Source organism: Mastacembelus armatus, chromosome 22 (assembly GCF_900324485.2).
Source record: "Mastacembelus armatus chromosome 22, fMasArm1.2, whole genome shotgun sequence".
NCBI lineage: Eukaryota > Metazoa > Chordata > Actinopteri > Synbranchiformes > Mastacembelidae > Mastacembelus > Mastacembelus armatus.
Window position 1 is genome coordinate 11,859,218 of NC_046654.1, and position 17,357 is coordinate 11,876,574.

The 17,357-nt window shown below is 39.1% G+C and overlaps 1 protein-coding gene across 1 annotated transcript; it reads left to right on the forward strand.

Moving 5' to 3' along the window:
* The first annotated feature begins 1,703 nt into the window (after positions 1-1,703).
* On the forward strand, positions 1,704-7,645 carry vsx2 (visual system homeobox 2). Its single transcript, XM_026305095.1, has 5 exons — positions 1,704-2,376; positions 2,700-2,784; positions 3,274-3,397; positions 6,181-6,361; positions 6,845-7,645. Exons 1-5 carry the CDS (start codon positions 1,953-1,955, stop codon positions 7,159-7,161), a joined length of 1,131 nt encoding a protein of 376 aa, XP_026160880.1. The 5' UTR covers positions 1,704-1,952; the 3' UTR covers positions 7,162-7,645.
* The last annotated feature ends 9,712 nt before the right edge of the window (positions 7,646-17,357 follow it).

Genomic DNA, 17,357 nt, shown 5'->3' on the forward strand with positions numbered 1-17,357 from the left:
GTGAGAGGGGGCAGTGACTTGCCTGTAATTGACGGGTCATCCTGACTCACACTGTTTCACGTTAATAAATGACTTGATCCCAACAGGCTGATGTGTCATTAGCATATCCTAATAACATTGATTTCTTCATTAATAGAATTTCCACTAAATAGGCCCTAATTATTTTCAGCTGGACAGCAACTAATTGCAGCAGCAATGTTTTTCTCCTTCTTAATCAGCAGCTCATTTCACACGGATATAAAATATGACTTTGTGAGCCTCTGCACTTCTGTCTGCATGAGGTCCCAGCCACAGTTCATGTAATCTCAGGCTTCTTCTTTGCTTATGTTATGCATTATGACTTCTCCAGCTGCATGGCCCAGTTGCTCAGTAGTTTTCTTGTTTTGCTCTGTAATTGACATTATGTGTTCGGTGATTTTGTAAGTGTTTCTTGTCATGTGTCATGTTATTGCATCAGTTTCACGATGTGAGGTAAATCTGCTGGAACCTGTAGTTGCACAACACATGCTCAAAATGGAGCTATTCTCATTTTGTTTTTAAAGGAATCTATGCAAATGTAAAGAGCACTAAAATGAAACCATAATTAATTAGGAAAACATTAGCTCATTATCTGAATGACACTGAAACACCAAGCACAATGGATCCGCATCTTAAAATAAATAGTTATTAAAATAATCACATAACTCAAAATAAAAATCTGTTTATTTTTTTCTTCAATTAAGGCACAAAATAACCAAAGTCACATGTAGGCTATTTTTTTTATTATTATTATAAAGACTGAAGATATAAATAAAAATTTGCCACAACAGTCTATTAAAAACATTAACGAGTGTGTTCTGACACTTTCTGACAATATTTTCCAGTTTGTGTCCTAAATTAACAAGTTCACTTGTTAGGTATATATGTATATATGATACAATCCATAATTAGCTATTACCCCAGTTAGAATTGTTGTTAATAATAATAATAATAATAATAATAATAATAATGATAATAATAATGATAGTTAATTTAAAAAATAGTTGATTCTTTAAATTTACTCTTTTGGCCCATATTCTGTATCATTGTGTGATTTAATCTGCTCTGTAGTCTGCACTCAACTGCTGCTGCTGTGGGATTAGCGCCACGCAGGACCGTGCAGCGCAGCGTGGGTCCATTTCGTCCAGCTGTCGTTTTTGGGAGGGCCTTTGATTTGCATGTGATGAGTTTCCCATAGCATCTGGAGATCAATTATCTTTTCGTTTGAGCCACTAGGCAAGTTGGGCCGAGAAATCATAGCTGGCTCTGAAACCGTTCAGCAAAAGGTAATAGCCTACATACTGATTTAATCCAGGAGTGGGGCAATTTTCTAAAGGTTGTATTTCAAAGGTTGGATGTGTGAAACGGTTTTACTAGGCCTGACTTCCTAACAACAAATTATATGACCAATTATACAATTGTAGTGAGTTTAAGGTAAGGTGTTGTGTTTGCTATAATATATATATATATATATATATATATATATATATATATATATATATATATATAGGTCTAATATTCTATCTGTATTTTTTCTAATATCTGTTATCTTTATTGTCGCTGTAATGCGCATGATTCCGGGTCCTTTATTATAAACTACTTTTCCTTGATGCAGCCTGGAGCCTTGAAGACAGCCATTTCATTCTTCCCTTTCTTTCTGCAGCCTAAATTCCTTCCTCGTTTATCCATGTTAGTCCTCAGGAAAATGCAGATACGTTTCCGAGAGGGCGTATAATGCATCCATGATCCAGAGGAATCCTGAATCCTTGCAGCTGATTGGCTGCTGGGTCCTGCCTCTTGTTGGGATGGACCTGTTGGATAAAAGGACCATTTTCTAAGGGCTCTTGTGTGTGGCACAGAGGATCATGCACTGGGGACCATCCTAAAACACGCTATAATAACAAGTAGGCCTTTTAGGTATACATTTCAGTAACATGACGGGGAAACAAGGCGCCGTGCTGTCGGAAAGTTTACATTTATCGGAGAAAACCTCTCTGGGTGCAAACGGAGGGAGTAACAACCACCAGCCGAAAAGCAGCGCGACCCATCCGCCGCCCAGGTGCACTGGCTTTGGCATCCAGGAGATACTGGGGCTGAATAAGGAACCGACCTCGGCACCGAAGAGCCAGCTGGGCTCGCTGCCGGCCGGAGCTCACCTGATAGCCGCCAGATCCGTGCTGGGCCCCGCCGCCGTGGGTGTGGGTGTCGGGATGGGATTAATTGGCCACGGTGGAATTCCGTCGTTTTACAGTCAGCCAGCGTTTTTGGAGACTGTGCTGTCGGACGCACAGGATGTTCACCTGCAGCCCCACAGCAAGTCCGCAGGGCCGCTGGACACCAGCCAGTCTGCCAGCTCAGGTGACCTGCACACACTTCACACTGATAATTACTGCTGCAACCACTGTGTGTGTTCAGTGTATTAATATATTTGCAACGTAGGTGATTGTAGATTGTTAGCTGATTTTTTTCATTTAATTTATTATGTATTATTATTATTTCTAATATTGTTATTATTATTATTATTATTAATAAATTCTGCATAAATTATTCAAAATGCAGTAATGGCCCAATAAAAATGTTGCTGATGTTCAACAGTTTGCATCAACAGTTTTACATAGGCCTGCTGTATTCTGTTTTAGTTTCATTAACCTTTATGTTTATGCCTCTTTTCTTAAATCCAGACTCCGATGATTTGTCTTCAAATGAGAGAAAACTCTCAAAGTCATCAGTAAGTCAGAGCAAAAAACGCAAAAAAAGACGTCACAGGTCAGTAAATATTTCTGCCTAAAAATGATCATGGTTAGAAATTATAAATTGAAACAGCACTGATGCTTTCGCCTATAAAGCAAAGAGTGTTTTGTAGGGGCTACAAAACACACTGGTAATTGTTGAGCTTTTTGTTTTATTGTCAGTAGCATTGGGAAATGAAGTGGTGCAGTTACTGAATGTATAACGGGCCACAGATCACCTCTATTTTCTGCCATTACTGACATCCATAAATTTTAGGCTTGTCTAATTTGGTTTGCTGCATTTTTACCCCAATATACGAGGGCATTAAAATACTTAGAGCTTATTAAAATGAGCTGTTCTATAATTTCCAGATGTTTCTCTTGATATATTTTATATCAATTGTCGTTTCTGTTCTCACAGAAATCACACTGGCTCGTTGACTTCTTAGTTCTTGCTGTGTCTGCAGGACAGAATATATAATGTTCAGTATGTCCAGATATTTAAAATAATAACCCGTTTCCACAGGACGATATTCACCTCATATCAGCTGGAGGAGCTGGAAAAGGCCTTTAATGAAGCACACTACCCGGATGTTTATGCTCGGGAGATGTTGGCCATGAAAACAGAGTTACCTGAAGACAGGATACAGGTAATCCTTTCCTTCCTGTGTTTTCTATTGTAATTGTGATGATTGTTTTTTTTTTTTTTTTTTTTTTTTTTAAAGCAAAACATATTAGATCATGAACCAATCGGCTTATTTGATTCCTAATTATCACAGTTAGCCTGTATTGATACCAAGGTGTGTGTTTCTTTTGTTTGAGTTTTTTTTTAAATTATATGAAGTCTAAATGAATATTCATTATGGTTCACTTTGATTTTACCAATTAGGTTCCACCTACGTTAATTCAATACATCAAGGTGTTAAAAGGTGCTATAGTGCAAATTATAGTGTCTAGCAAGTATGGAGCCTAATTTAAGTCATTTTTCCTAATGCTACATTTAAAACAAATTAGATATTCGGTTTGCTTTAAATTTATTATAGACTATGAAAGAAAATACTCAAACAGGTCTCGAAAACATAGATAGATAGATAGATAGATAGATAGATAGATAGATAGATAGATAGATAGATAGACGATGGTGACTAATGAAGGCCAAATAATGACACTTAGATGATAAAACTGAATCATAGTATCTTACCAATTTCACAGAATTTAAAAGATTGCTAATTATTTTTAGTAGTCTACACTGAAAAACACAGGCTTGTATTATAAGAGTCCGTCTATTTAGGAAAAAAAAAAAACATAGCCCATGTTCAAAACAATTAATATATTTCTGCCAACTCTAATGAATCAGTGAGTGTTGTAATTGTTGGCCTTATGAACACGCACCTGTGAGGGCACTTTCCTCATCGTTCACTTCTCCATCAGCCCTAATAACCTGCAGGGAAACGGGGAGCGGAGGCCGCCAGCTGCCTCTCACGTTGGAGGGCAGAGCAGGCTGAGCGCGCCGCCGTAAATCGATCAGTTCCCCTCCTCTCTGCACAAAGCCCGCTCTCCTGCTGCAGCCTCGCCACGACACATAATCTCTCATCAGGCACAGTTGGATGTGAAACAATTTGTTCTCGGAGAAGGAGCCACTAACGACCTAATCAAGCTATCAAGGCGGAAGAAGATTGCAGTGTGACCTGGACCATCCATCTGCCGGGTTGCCTTTTAATCTCATTCTCATTACAGAGCTGCCGTACTGCTGCGAATAAATAATAAAAGGAAATAAATAAATAAGCCGGGAGCCTGCTCCTACCCTAAATAAAATTAACACCCAATTTTCTCATTGAGTGTAATTAGTTAAATCAGACGAGCTCGGGAGGCTGGCTGGCTGCTGCCGGAGAGACGCAGGGAGTTCAAATGAAATAACTACATTGAATTTATTAGCACGGGTCAATAGCGCTGCTCCCCCGAGTCCCGGTAGTTTAATTTCCCGTGATATTTGCCCGCCTGCCCACCATCGATTGGGCCTGAAATTAACTTATTTTTCAATCAGCCTCGGCGTGCCCCTGGGTCGCTCCTCCTGCAGTTTCCTTCTGAGGGGCAGAGAAGCAATTTCTCATAAAAAAAGGAGTATCTTGTATGAAATAAGGGTTATCATCAGAATAACCAGAGACGGGGGGAAAAAAAAGCTCGAAAACAGTTTGATCGTTTTCAATTTAATATCTGTCCCCTCACTTTGAATCTTCTCTCTGGCCCCCTCCTCTTTTTCCCGGACCCATCAGAGGTGCCTAAGTGGAGTGTTTAACAGTCCTGTGTTGAGCTATACAATCAATTTGGCCTCTCTCCGAGCTGACAGATAGCCTGCAGAGCCTTAAGCAGCTGCTGGCTGAAGCCAAGTGAAGTGTCTTGATGTGTCAAACCATCTGTAATGCCACCACAGGTAGATGGAGATGAGCTCTGACAGGAAGCAGAAATCCTTCACACTCGGATCCAGCAGGCTATGGGAAATCAATGGACTGAATCAAAACGGAGCAGCTGTTATCTTAGGTTACTTTGAATCACACTAGAGCTTCCAGAATAAGTCATCTTTAAATATTCCTCCACTTGCTGAAATTGAGTTTCCATGTGCAAAGAAAAGAAATAAACCTCCACTGGTTTGTAAAGGAGTTTTTAAATTGTACCTATTGGCTAATGGTTGATAAACCATTTTCCAAAATGTACAATCAGTTAGAAACGATTAATGAGCTTTTGGGTTGCCAGATTGCATTATCCTCTCCAATTACACAGCTATAAATGTTCGTAATGTATTTATTGATACGGATTAGAAGTTAAACAACAATCCATCAAGTCTGTGGTACAACCTGTACTTTGAACTGCATGTTGCAGGATATATGGAGGTATTTTTATAATGCATTACTATCAAATAGGAAGGATGAACAACAGTGACTTTTTGTAACAATCCAAACATGTAGTCTTTTTTTGCTGCTTAAAAAACATGTTTACACAATAACGTATTGTTCATAATGAAGCCTAAACCTCTTTAGAAGACCATTTGTTGCGTCTTCCACATGAGGAAACATAATCTGAAATTAAGGATTGAGATTTCACTCATTATCTTGTCTCTGCCACACTGGGGAAAGATTATCAGGACCACACCTTTACCAATTCCTAGAGATATTGAAGGTTACAAGGTGATCACTATAGATCCAAAGAGAGCATAAGAAGTGGACCAGATCTCATTCCATGCCTGTAAGTCTGGCCTGTAGACTGATACTGACATCCTGATAGTTTCCACCCTGGAAGAAGTTGCAGTGCCTTCTTTAATAGGACAACAACGCAGTCTTAACAAGTCTATCATAGCTAATGACTTCATTGCTGAATTTCAGGGTGAGGCTGGTGGTGTTGGTAATTAATAACAGAGGAACCTGTCCTCCTCTCACAGGTATGGTTTCAGAACCGCAGAGCCAAGTGGAGGAAGCGGGAGAAATGCTGGGGCCGCAGCACTGTGATGGCTGAGTACGGGCTGTATGGAGCCATGGTGAGGCATTCAATCCCCCTGCCTGAGTCCATCCTTAAGTCTGCCAAGGATGGCATCATGGAGTCCTGTGCCCCCTGGCTGCTCGGTGAGGCTGGTATCTTAATTTTCCTCCACACATTTTAGTATCAATGTCTTATTGTATTTTTAAAAGCCCCTAAATGTTTTACAGGTGTGCTAAGAGTATATTTACTACATTCAGTAGTAATACTGTGAACATTTTCTATGTGTTTGTTTTTTAATATGTAGTCATGATAAAAACAATAGTCTTACACTGCAATAGAGGTTGATTGATACATACTCTATATCCAGGCAATGACACCTAATGGTAGATGTTCTAATTTGCATGACCATTTAATTAAAGAAAAGATGCTTCATAAACAGTATAAACAAGGCCTAATCTTTAACGTGCGTCAAAAATGTTCGTTTTCTACTCTGGTCATGCATTCCCATTGTCCATTCAAACATTATATTCTAAACCAGAACTATTTTTGCTTACTATTTTCAGTCCAAGATGGCTTACCAATCAACAGACGCTATTCTAAATCTGAATACCCGCAACTCTTTGCAGGGATGCACAAAAAGTCCATGGAGGCAGCAGCTCCCCCGCCAACAGGAAAGTGTGAAGCTCCTCAGCAGCCGACCTCTCAGAGGGCCGACGATGCTGAAGCAGAGGAGAAGAGGTCAGAAGGCAAGTCCACCATTTCTAAAGAGGAACTGAGAGAGAACAGCATTGCTGCACTCAGGGCCAAGGCACAGGAGCACAGTGCCAAAGTGCTGGGGACGGTTTCTCATGACAGACTGCTTGAGGGCAAACAGGAGAGGCAGGCGGCCGATGAGAAAGCCAGCAATCCCCTGAGTCCAGCAGAGGGGGAGAAAAGTCCATAAAGCCTGAGGACTGTTATTCCATGAGTGAATGCAATGCCCTGGCTGCTTTCAGCATGCATATGGGCTCACCCATCATCACTCTGTCCTGCAGGTTTTCATCCTTCATTGACATCTCTAAACAGGCCTGCACCTGGAAACTCGTTTGGCCATCACTGGTTCACTGTGGCACAGAAGATGCAAACGCACTTTTTCTGTTTTATTTCCAAACCTAGAGCTGTTGTTGCTTATGTCATAGCAGAGAAGACTGGACCGGGTGGGAGTGCAGTGTAAATATCGGTGTATATAGAGAGCCAGATGAGTAAAATTTTATCCACGCAGTTATAATGAATCATTTAGGACTACCAGTGACCAATGAGCCGTCAGTGTCTGGAGGTCCACTTTTTTTTCTTGACATTCAGTTTAATGTTGTGCGGTTATTAAACGGTGACATATGAAATAAGAACTATCCCACTGACAGTACTCTCCTAACGGGAAGAAAGTAAATGTTGTCCTACATTGCACTGTATATAATTATTAGTCTCACTAAGGCACAATTTTAAATAATGTTTTCTTGTAGTCTTAAAATGTTTGTGTTTTCATTTTAAAATATGTATAACTCCAAATGCAAAGCATAAAAATAGAAATCACTTTTATTAAATGTGGCTTTTTGGTGTCTATTTATTGTACTTTTTTCAAACAAATGATGTGATTTTATTGTCAAAGCATTTACCGTATCTCTTAACTGGCATGAAGTGGGCCTACTTGTTGGAGTAGCTGCTTATTGTCACTTGATGCTCTGCTGCCTGGGCTCATTAGGAGACAGTCCCCAGCTGCATGCTTGGGTTAGCCCCAATAATCCGTCGCAGCTGAGAGCCTTCAATTTCAGATTAAACTAGGGGACTGTTTTTTTTTTTTTTCTTTTTCTTTTTTTTTTTTGACAAGAGAAAGAGCGAAAGCACCCCCTGAAGCAGGATGACCTCCGTCTGATTTCAAATCACTTTGATAGATGCTATTACCAGCCAACACTCAAGCTGTTTTATCCTCTTATCTAAGTACTTAGCCAAAGTCTAACAGCTTTATTTGTTGGCAATCTTCATTTTCTCCAGGCTGTTTGTAAAAATTTGCATCAGGCCACTTGAGCTCAGCTTTACAGCATGGCTACGTGTCCGCATTAGCCCTAATCCATATCGCATTTTACACTTCATCCTCAGTTAGCTAATGGGCCTTCCTAACAAGTTGAACAATTGAGTTCTATTCCAATTAAACCGAGGGCAATTTCAAAGGGCAAGGGACGATGATTATCAGTATGCTGCTGCATGTCTCAGCACTGAATGGCTCTCAGACTGGCATCATAATGTTCCTGGATAGGGAAAAGGTTGCTGATTATATTGTTGACAGAGATAAGTATACACACAATAATTAATGATGGCTAGGAAATAGACTGGAGTGTGTCAGTGTCAGTATAGTAAGGAATGATGCAGTGAACCAAGAAATGACCACGACTGAGATTTTTTGACGTGAGGATTTGGGAAGAGGCTTGATCACGTGATGTCAGAAGTAAAGCGTGGTACTGTATACTTCAGATTAGAGAAGGAAATGTGTAAAGCCACGACATAAAAGTTTTGTTTGTTTTTTTTTTTTTAATACAGACTGAATGACACTGATGACTGATTGTCACTTTAGGAATCACACATTCTCCTCCGTCATCCCATTGATTTTGAGTCTTGGTATTTTGCTACCGGTAGATTTCAGTAGAGAAAGTGTTTGACCTTGACCACTTGACATCACTCTTGACAAAACCCTTTTCACCACCAAGCTACATATGCAATTTCCATTTTCTAGGTCATCAAATCAGAAATATCCCTATGTGATCCACAGTTTAGGGTTGTTTGATTGTTAGTTTGCAACATTATTTCACATAAACACTGATACTCCCCACAGGATGAACCCTACTAACTTTGATGCTCCTCTCAGTTGTCTCTGTGCCACCTTGAAGTGGATATTTCTACTGAAATGCCTCAACAGGTAGATGGTAATAATTCAGATGCTGCCCTAACTTGTCAGCATCATCAGGACAAAATTTCAAAGCTGTCAGCTTCAGGTGTGCTTTATGTTTGCTGCTAAATTAGAAAATGTTAGCATGCTAAGGCTAAAATGGCAGATTACCAGAAACATTGTTGGCATGATTATGTTGTCATGTATGTGAAAGCAGTGTTGTATTCTCAAAGCTGCTAGAATGGCTACTGACAATATCAGAGTATTGTTTACTGTTGATTTGTCTCTGTTAGACCAGGATAAGACCTTCAGACACAGCCTCAGCATTACTTAACCTTTTCTTTGAATGTAGACCTGACTAAAACATAAAACTGATTATTAAAAGGATGATTTGATGGTAGCAGTAATTTCAAAATTATCTCCGGGCTCTCGCAAGTTAAAAACCGAGGGTTTAGGCTTAAAATTCATGAGAATTAAGATTGTGATTTAAAGCCAGAGACAAACATCACACATAATGTAATTTCCCACATCTTCTTCAAGGAATGAAATTTCCTATAGAGCCCAGTGACCGTGTGTGGCCGAATGAGTGGCAGGATTTGAAATAGACTGAGGCCTCACCTCCATAGACCCTCAGCCCAATTCAGTTATTGAGGCCAAGACATATACAGAGTGAGGATTATTCCTCTAAAGTGCAAAGCTATTTAATCCTCCGAGAGTGGAATAGAAGGTTATGATAGATCAGATTTGCTGAAGATCAAGCTGTTTGCATTGGATATGAGGAGGTAATTCACAGTATCTCTTATGATGGACAGTCTGTCGAAGACCATTATAAGATCATCTCAGTCAGAGATCAGAGGGAGGTTTACGGAAAAATTTTGACTAATGCAATATTAACATTCAATTTCTTCTTGATAGGACTATGAGCAATATAATTTCACTAGTGAGATTAAGTGTAGATCATTTTGGGAATGCTCAAAGCACAAGATGTAGCCAGACTGAAGCTTATTGAAATGTAGTGTTGCTCTGCCCTCTGCTGCACAAAGTTAGCAGTACAACTAAAGCCAGACATCACATGATGGAGTGTGCCCAGTTGTCACTGAATTGTATTTCAGTTTAATTTGCATTCTGTGCGCTATTTATATTAACTGCATCACTATGTACTTTTAATTCATCAATCCCCAACCATCCTGTGCCTATAACAGAAAGACAGCAAATCATACTGAGCAACAGCTGAATTTTATATTAATTAATTTATTCAAATAGGCTGTGTCGTATTCCTAAAAAATAAAATGTGATTTACTTTCTGCCATTAATGCTAAGCTGAAAATGTTTTACCATTAGTAATATCATTTTTAGCATAACAGCTAATCGGATATGGTCAAAATCTCCATAAAAAAAATCAGTAACTAGACCTTGACCTGATGTTATTTTAATTTTTTTTATTATTTTTTGTTGATGTGAAAGTGATGGGCAAAATAATAGAAACACCTGTCAGTATAATTCAGTACAGTTTACCAGCAGCACAGCACCATCACGTTAATGAAGGGAGGGTTTATTTCAGGACTGTTATTAGACTGCTTTCGTTTTAGCTTGGTGTACCTTATAAACTGCCAGCTGAGTGTACTTCATATATGTGTACAATTTACTGACACATGAATGCAGTGCACACACTCAATTATAAGGATGTACACACATACAAACACATACATTACAAATAGTGTTTGTATACATACACATTCCCATCCAAATAATGTACATTTATGCATATATGCGTATATGCATCTGTAGGTGTTTCACTCATTGTTTATTTTTACAGAACATTTTTATTTTAGTGTATTTGGCAAAAATGTGTCATCGTTTGTCAGTGCCTCCACCTTCTCAATGGAAATACAGTGCAATCCTGCTGCCACATGGTGGCAGTCTTGAACTTTATTTTACATCAGAGCCTTTATGTGTCCAGTGTACATGTGAATTAAATTACAAGTACACATTCACATATTTGACTGATGACATATATGGCATCAATAAATGAAAATCCTGCTAATGAAGCATGCACAGCTCAACATTGATTCTTATCTGTCAGGTTGTGAAAGGGTTGTATTACAAGTGTTTGAGCAGACAGGATCTGATATCTTGATCAATATTTGTCATCTCTTATCACTCTTCTGGTGCTCTCAGTGATGAGGCTGTCTGTTGTAGGTTAACAGAGGCAAGATTGATACTGCAGCTAAATAATCTGTCCTGGCTCAGGGTTGATTTCTTCTCCAAGGTTCATTATTCCCAAAGATCACACCGAGTCAGGCATCTCTTTTTAACACTTCACTGGATGGGAACCCACGCCATCTCAGTGCTTCAAAGTCACAGAATCAGTATTCTGTGTTTGTGTTGGATATTATCGCTCTATTTGTATAACAATAATTGTAATTTAGCCCCACAGGCCTTTTGATTACACTGCCGATTGAAGTCTGCTGTTGATGTCTGTGGCCTATTGAATACTACTATATTCTTTCATTACGCTATATTGAAGTCTGACTACAGCAGGTGAGGGAACAAGGAAACTACATAATGGAAACATATTTAATTTAGCAGCTGACCTGCTGGCATTTCTTTTAGCAATACAGCTGTAAAATCAATTAGTGAAAATAACTATCATTTGTCATCATGATATTGGACATCGACATGTCAATCCCATATATTTTCTTTCCTTTTATGAAAAACAGTGTTATGTCTAAAAGCTCTTTGAAACTTGTGGCTCATGATTATAGGGTTAGATGGATTACAGTAGGATGATGGGAGTTATGTCCCGGCATAACCTTCACTGCCACAGCTCAGCTCTATAGACCAAGGCTCCTTTCTGTCACTGCTGCCTAGTCTAGTAATGGATATTGGTTATCTCTTGAAGTTGGACTTGACTTCATGTCCCAGAAAGATTTATGATGTGTGGCACCACACCAGCAGGCATCCACTGCACTCAACCTCCAGCCTTCAGTGTTTGGTATTTTCAGCAGGCCATCTGTGGGCAGTTTTAGATGCCAGCTCTAGTCATCTGGACAGACATAGACTGTGTCAGTCTCTGTTTACTTTAATAATATCTTACCGGCCTCTTTAATATTACTTTTTGGTCCATGTTTCTTGTCTCACTTTTTTTTTTTTTTTTTTACATCATCCATCAGTACTAGGGTTCCAATTAAAAACCATCACATCTCCCTGACTCTTATCTCAAAGTTGCATTAGACGTTTTTGTTGGCACAAGGCCGGCAGTTTTGAGGAAGGCCAAGAGAAAAGCAGAAAAAAAAAGATGTCCAGTCTGTACTTATCAAGAAAAGAGAAACATGAACAGATAGACAGTGTTCCCTTGTTGCTCAAGAGTGATAAGTGAAGCCAGAAGATGAGGGTGTGAGGTTCTTATCAGCGCATCCTGGCAAATGCCTGAGCCACAGAGAGAGGCATGTTTCTGGGCGACAAAGGTGTGAGGGCAGATAAGCATATATGTGTGAAAGGCTTCAAAGATGAGCTTAACTCTGATGTGAAAGTGGGTTTTAAAAGGGAGGGGGGGGGGGAGATTTACAGGAATGGATGCTGACATCTGTTGTGCCCAGAGTTGCTGTAGGGATGTCTTCATTCCCTGATGTACAATGAAAACTACTATAGAAAACCTACTGGGAATACAGATTTGTCTTGCTAAAGGTACACACTGGTAGAGAAGGAACTGAGGTGGATTTCTTTAGAAAAATGGCAACAAAATGATGCAAAAATACTCCATCACAAGAAACTCTGTCTTTAAAATGGAGTTACAGACATATCATACTTAAGTTTAATCAAAAGGTCTAGGTCTCTATAAAAATAGTATTATATTATTAGATTGCTATAATGCCGACAACACACATAAAGCGTTGTACCGAGGTGAACTATTTTATATCCACAAAGTTAAGTCCAGTGGTTCTCGACCTGGGTCAGGCCTTTCCAAAGAGTTACAAAATACTATCTGAAGGAGCATGACATGAAGAAATTGGGTAGGAGGGAAGACGAACATTGCAAACATGGCCGTTGTCAGTTTCTGTAGTTTTTGTTTTTTGTTGCCTGAAATAGTGAATGAAACCATCAGACAAAACTGGAGGTAAAATATTGGCATATACATCAGAAACCTGGAAAAAACGCCACAAGCCAAAAAAGACTGAAGACCACTGGTTTGAAATTAAAGAATGGCAACAACTCTTACATAAGTGTAGTACACAGAGTAAGGAGTAAAAATTGCAATATTGCCCTCTAAAATATAGTGAATACTCAAAGTATCTACAAAGAACAGCACTTTAAGTTAATATAACAAAGATAAATATATATTATATATTACTGTACAATTAGACTGCCAAGAGTGAATGTTTTATATTAGTAGCCTCTAGCCTCAAACAGAGAGGAGTGGGCTACAGAGTTCTTGTAAACTTACTTCTTTGTAATTCCATAACCCAGATTTCTCATCTGCCCAACCACCCAGCTACTACTCAGCCATGTGACATCACTTAAGACAACTTAACAGGTTTTGTGCTGCTGCTTTGTAACCACAAATGGCTTTATTCAGCTTTTTTTTCCATATATGCAGCAGTGCTTTCCAAGACCTGAAACAAACTTTGATGGCATCAGTGGAGTTCCTGTCCCAGCTGTTGGTCCTGCTCCATGTTTTTCTGAACCTGTGACTCTCTGGACATTTTCTTATACTGTCAGTCCCAATCCAGTATTCATGTGTCTCCAGATTTTCCCCCTGAGTCTGCCCTTTTTGCCTGCCTCCCATTTCCTCATTGCCCAGTTTCTGATGCCACACCCACCACACCTGTTGTCACTTTCCTGATTAACTCTGCCAAAATGTTTGTTGTGAGCTTTTTGTGCTTCTTAGCCTCAGTGTCTTTACTATTTGTTTGTCCATGTTTAGGCAGAGTTTACCTGCTTGTTCTGGGTTGTTCTTTGTAGATTCTGCCTGTTGTATGCTCCCCTGGATTTTTCCTGTTTTATATTGGATTACCTGTGCTTAGACTCTGCTGCTTTTTGAATTTTGCCCTTCAGCTTCTCACTTTGAACTAATTGCTTGCCTGCATGTTGCAACCTTGTTTGACTCAGCTTCTGGTTATCCTGGCCTGATCCTGTTTGCCTGGACAAGTAAGTCTTATCTTTTTTCTTTGCTCTTCAGTAACTTGCTAAACTGCATCTGCCCTCATGTCTGGTTTTCCACCATTTTGTCCACTTTCCCTGCCTGATGTGTTTCTCAACACAAAATGTTTCACAAGGATGTTAGTAAAGAAATAAATGTACCTTCATCTTTGTGTAAGTAAGAACAGCATGTCTCCGAGATATACTATAGATTATTCAGCTCTGTGCTCACATATTTAATGACTGCATTCAGAGTAAGGTACCAAAATGAATTTCAGATAGAGAGAGGCCCTGGCAGTTCACTGATATGAACCAAACATAATTGGCTTATATGCTTTATTCTAGTATTTTGACATTTAAAGAAAACATATAGACAATTTATTTAAATGCAGACTTATTTTAAATTTTGTAGGTTTCTGATTCGATACATGTACAAATACATATTCACTTTGTGTTAATATAGTAAATACTGTACTTGTAAAAGAAAAACACACTTTCAAATGTTCACATGCTATATGTCCTTTACAGCGTTAACCTTTTATGAAATTCATTCATTTTTTGACATTGAAGGAGGCTGTGGCCAAACCTCACGTATAGTGTATAGAGGCAGATACATACTAAAGTCAGCAGACTGACTGCAGTTAAAAAACATTTCTCAGTTTGACCCTGAATGTTTGAATACAAGTATCTGAACCTCCTGATGTGCTGAAATGAGTTGGTGCTATTATGTGCTCTGTGCAATTCATATCTGCATGTAAACTTCAGAAATCTCAGTGGGCACCAGACATAGATTTAGTTCCATCCATTGCCAGAGATATCAGCGGTGCTGCTGTTGACCTAGAAAGTGTCCCTGGAATAATCAAATATACATTAGATTTGTCCGCTTGCACAGAAAATGATCCCTGGATGTACTTCAAGCAGCATGCAAGTGTCTCTAATCCACCAAATGAGCTACAGCATGTGGTATTGGTTTAAGAGCTGTTGCACAATACAGAGAGAGAGGGTTTTCTACTTTTACATAACTAGTTCCCCAACAGTGTGAAATTTTAGGACACAGTTTCCACACTCCTTAATCACCTCCCAATGTGGTGTTGGTGTCTGTTGAATCTATTTTAATATTCTGATTAGATTTCTTTTGAAAATGTCAAGAAAACCAAATATGTTGTTTACATCCAGTTGTTTTTGTAATTGTTGCCAACACTAAGTCCTCTCTTGTACGTAAGAGGCATAACACAAAGGGAAGGTATCATTTGTGTCTGTCGTCCATGAGCAGAGAGTGGTGGCAGGCATTCAATCAAAGCTATGATAAAAATCTGAAAATTCATTTCAGTTGCATAAATGGTCAAGAGCATCATGCTCCTTATTAATGTAGCACTTTTGGTGCATTTTGTTTTTCTACTCCTGTTGTTTCTAATCCATTTTGTTTCAGCCCGTTTGTCATAGTTATTGCTCTGGAAATATGATTCTCAGTAGTTGAGTGTAAGATGTGTTTATTTTCTATTTGTCATTTGGTGCTGCAGATGGAGCAGGTCAACTTTTGACTGTCAAACCTCACAGATTTTGGTTTATTTTAGATAGGATTATATTTAGATGTGCACTGTGGGCAAAGGAACAATCCTTTTGAAGTAAAAGATGTTATATGCAGTTATACACACTAAAAATATATTCACACTTAATAATAGTGAAATGCAGAAGTTTCGCTTCAACCTGCTGTTGCCTCTTGGAAAGTTTCTATTCACGTGGGGGTGGATGACTAATGAAATCAGTTTGCTTCTGGTGGTCTGAGCTAGCTCTTGATGCTGTGAGTGAGCGAGCAGGCGTGGGTGAAGCTTCCTATCTACTGAGGGACAGAAAACACATGCACTGCTGCGCTCGCTTGTAGAGCGAGTCCACTTCAGCAGCCCATACAGCTCCCATTGATGAGAGCGGCACTTTCGCCCCCGTCTTCCCCCCCATCGAGCCAAATTTCATGCATTAGAGACTTACTTGGAGAGAAGCTGCAAAGGAGAAAACAGATACATTTGGGAGAGGTCAGGCTGCACAGCCTTACTTGTCAGACTTACCTTGCCATCTGCTCCATTTAGCTACATGCAGTGAATAATAAGGTATATAGGAATAGTGAATCTCTTCTGTTACTTAAACTCATTGGTATCTGCAAAGCTTTACCTGGAGGGTACTGAATAGTATACATTTTTTTTTTTTTTTAATATATATATATTTTGGCTTTGGAGGCTAATATTCTGATTGGATGGCAGGTGAGGAACGAGAAAGGTGGTCCATCCAAGTCCAGGAGGAGAATAAAGTGCTGCTCTCATTTTGTTCTGACATCCTGACTTCAGATAACTCATTATTCCTGGTGCTCACAGCACTTGTCAGCTAAAGTCACCTCGAGGTTAGACAGTGAGTGATGCCATAAGAAGATAGTGAGGAGCCATGCCATTTACACCACTGGCTTGTACCTGCAATGGCAAATAAGTCAATATAACACTGTGTGATAGACAATCCCCTGACAGGTTTGTCCAACCACACAATCTGTGTCACTGGCCCCAACTTCCACGTGCCAAACATGTTCTTCTTGTAACCTAGATTTAATTTAACACTACAAATTTTTTTTTTAATTGTCAGTGTATCGTTTGCTGTGATTTGGTTTGTGCTGCTACGACATAGTGACAGAAGCTGAAACAATTTGATTATATTTAGACAACTATTCAATTCTTGTTTAAATATTACTTTTCACTATTTGAATTCAGCCTTTTTTTTCCATTTGTGCATAACTTTTAGCCAGCTAACTTAATTTTTATTTTAGTTTTATTTGAACTGTTTAGCTAACATTACATCCTGTTTTAAAAGTCATTATTTCATGTAGTTAGCTATTTTAACTGTGTAGCCATTGCTGTTTTAATGTTTTAACTTCTGTTAATTGCAAACAGTTTTTATGTGCTCTTACAGACTAGGAGTATCTGCTATACGACACTGGACCACAATGAATGAGTGTGAGACGTGGGATAGGATGTTTCATTATTCATGCCAAATGTATTTATTGACTAAATTTACAGTACACAGTTAACACAATAAACCCTCAT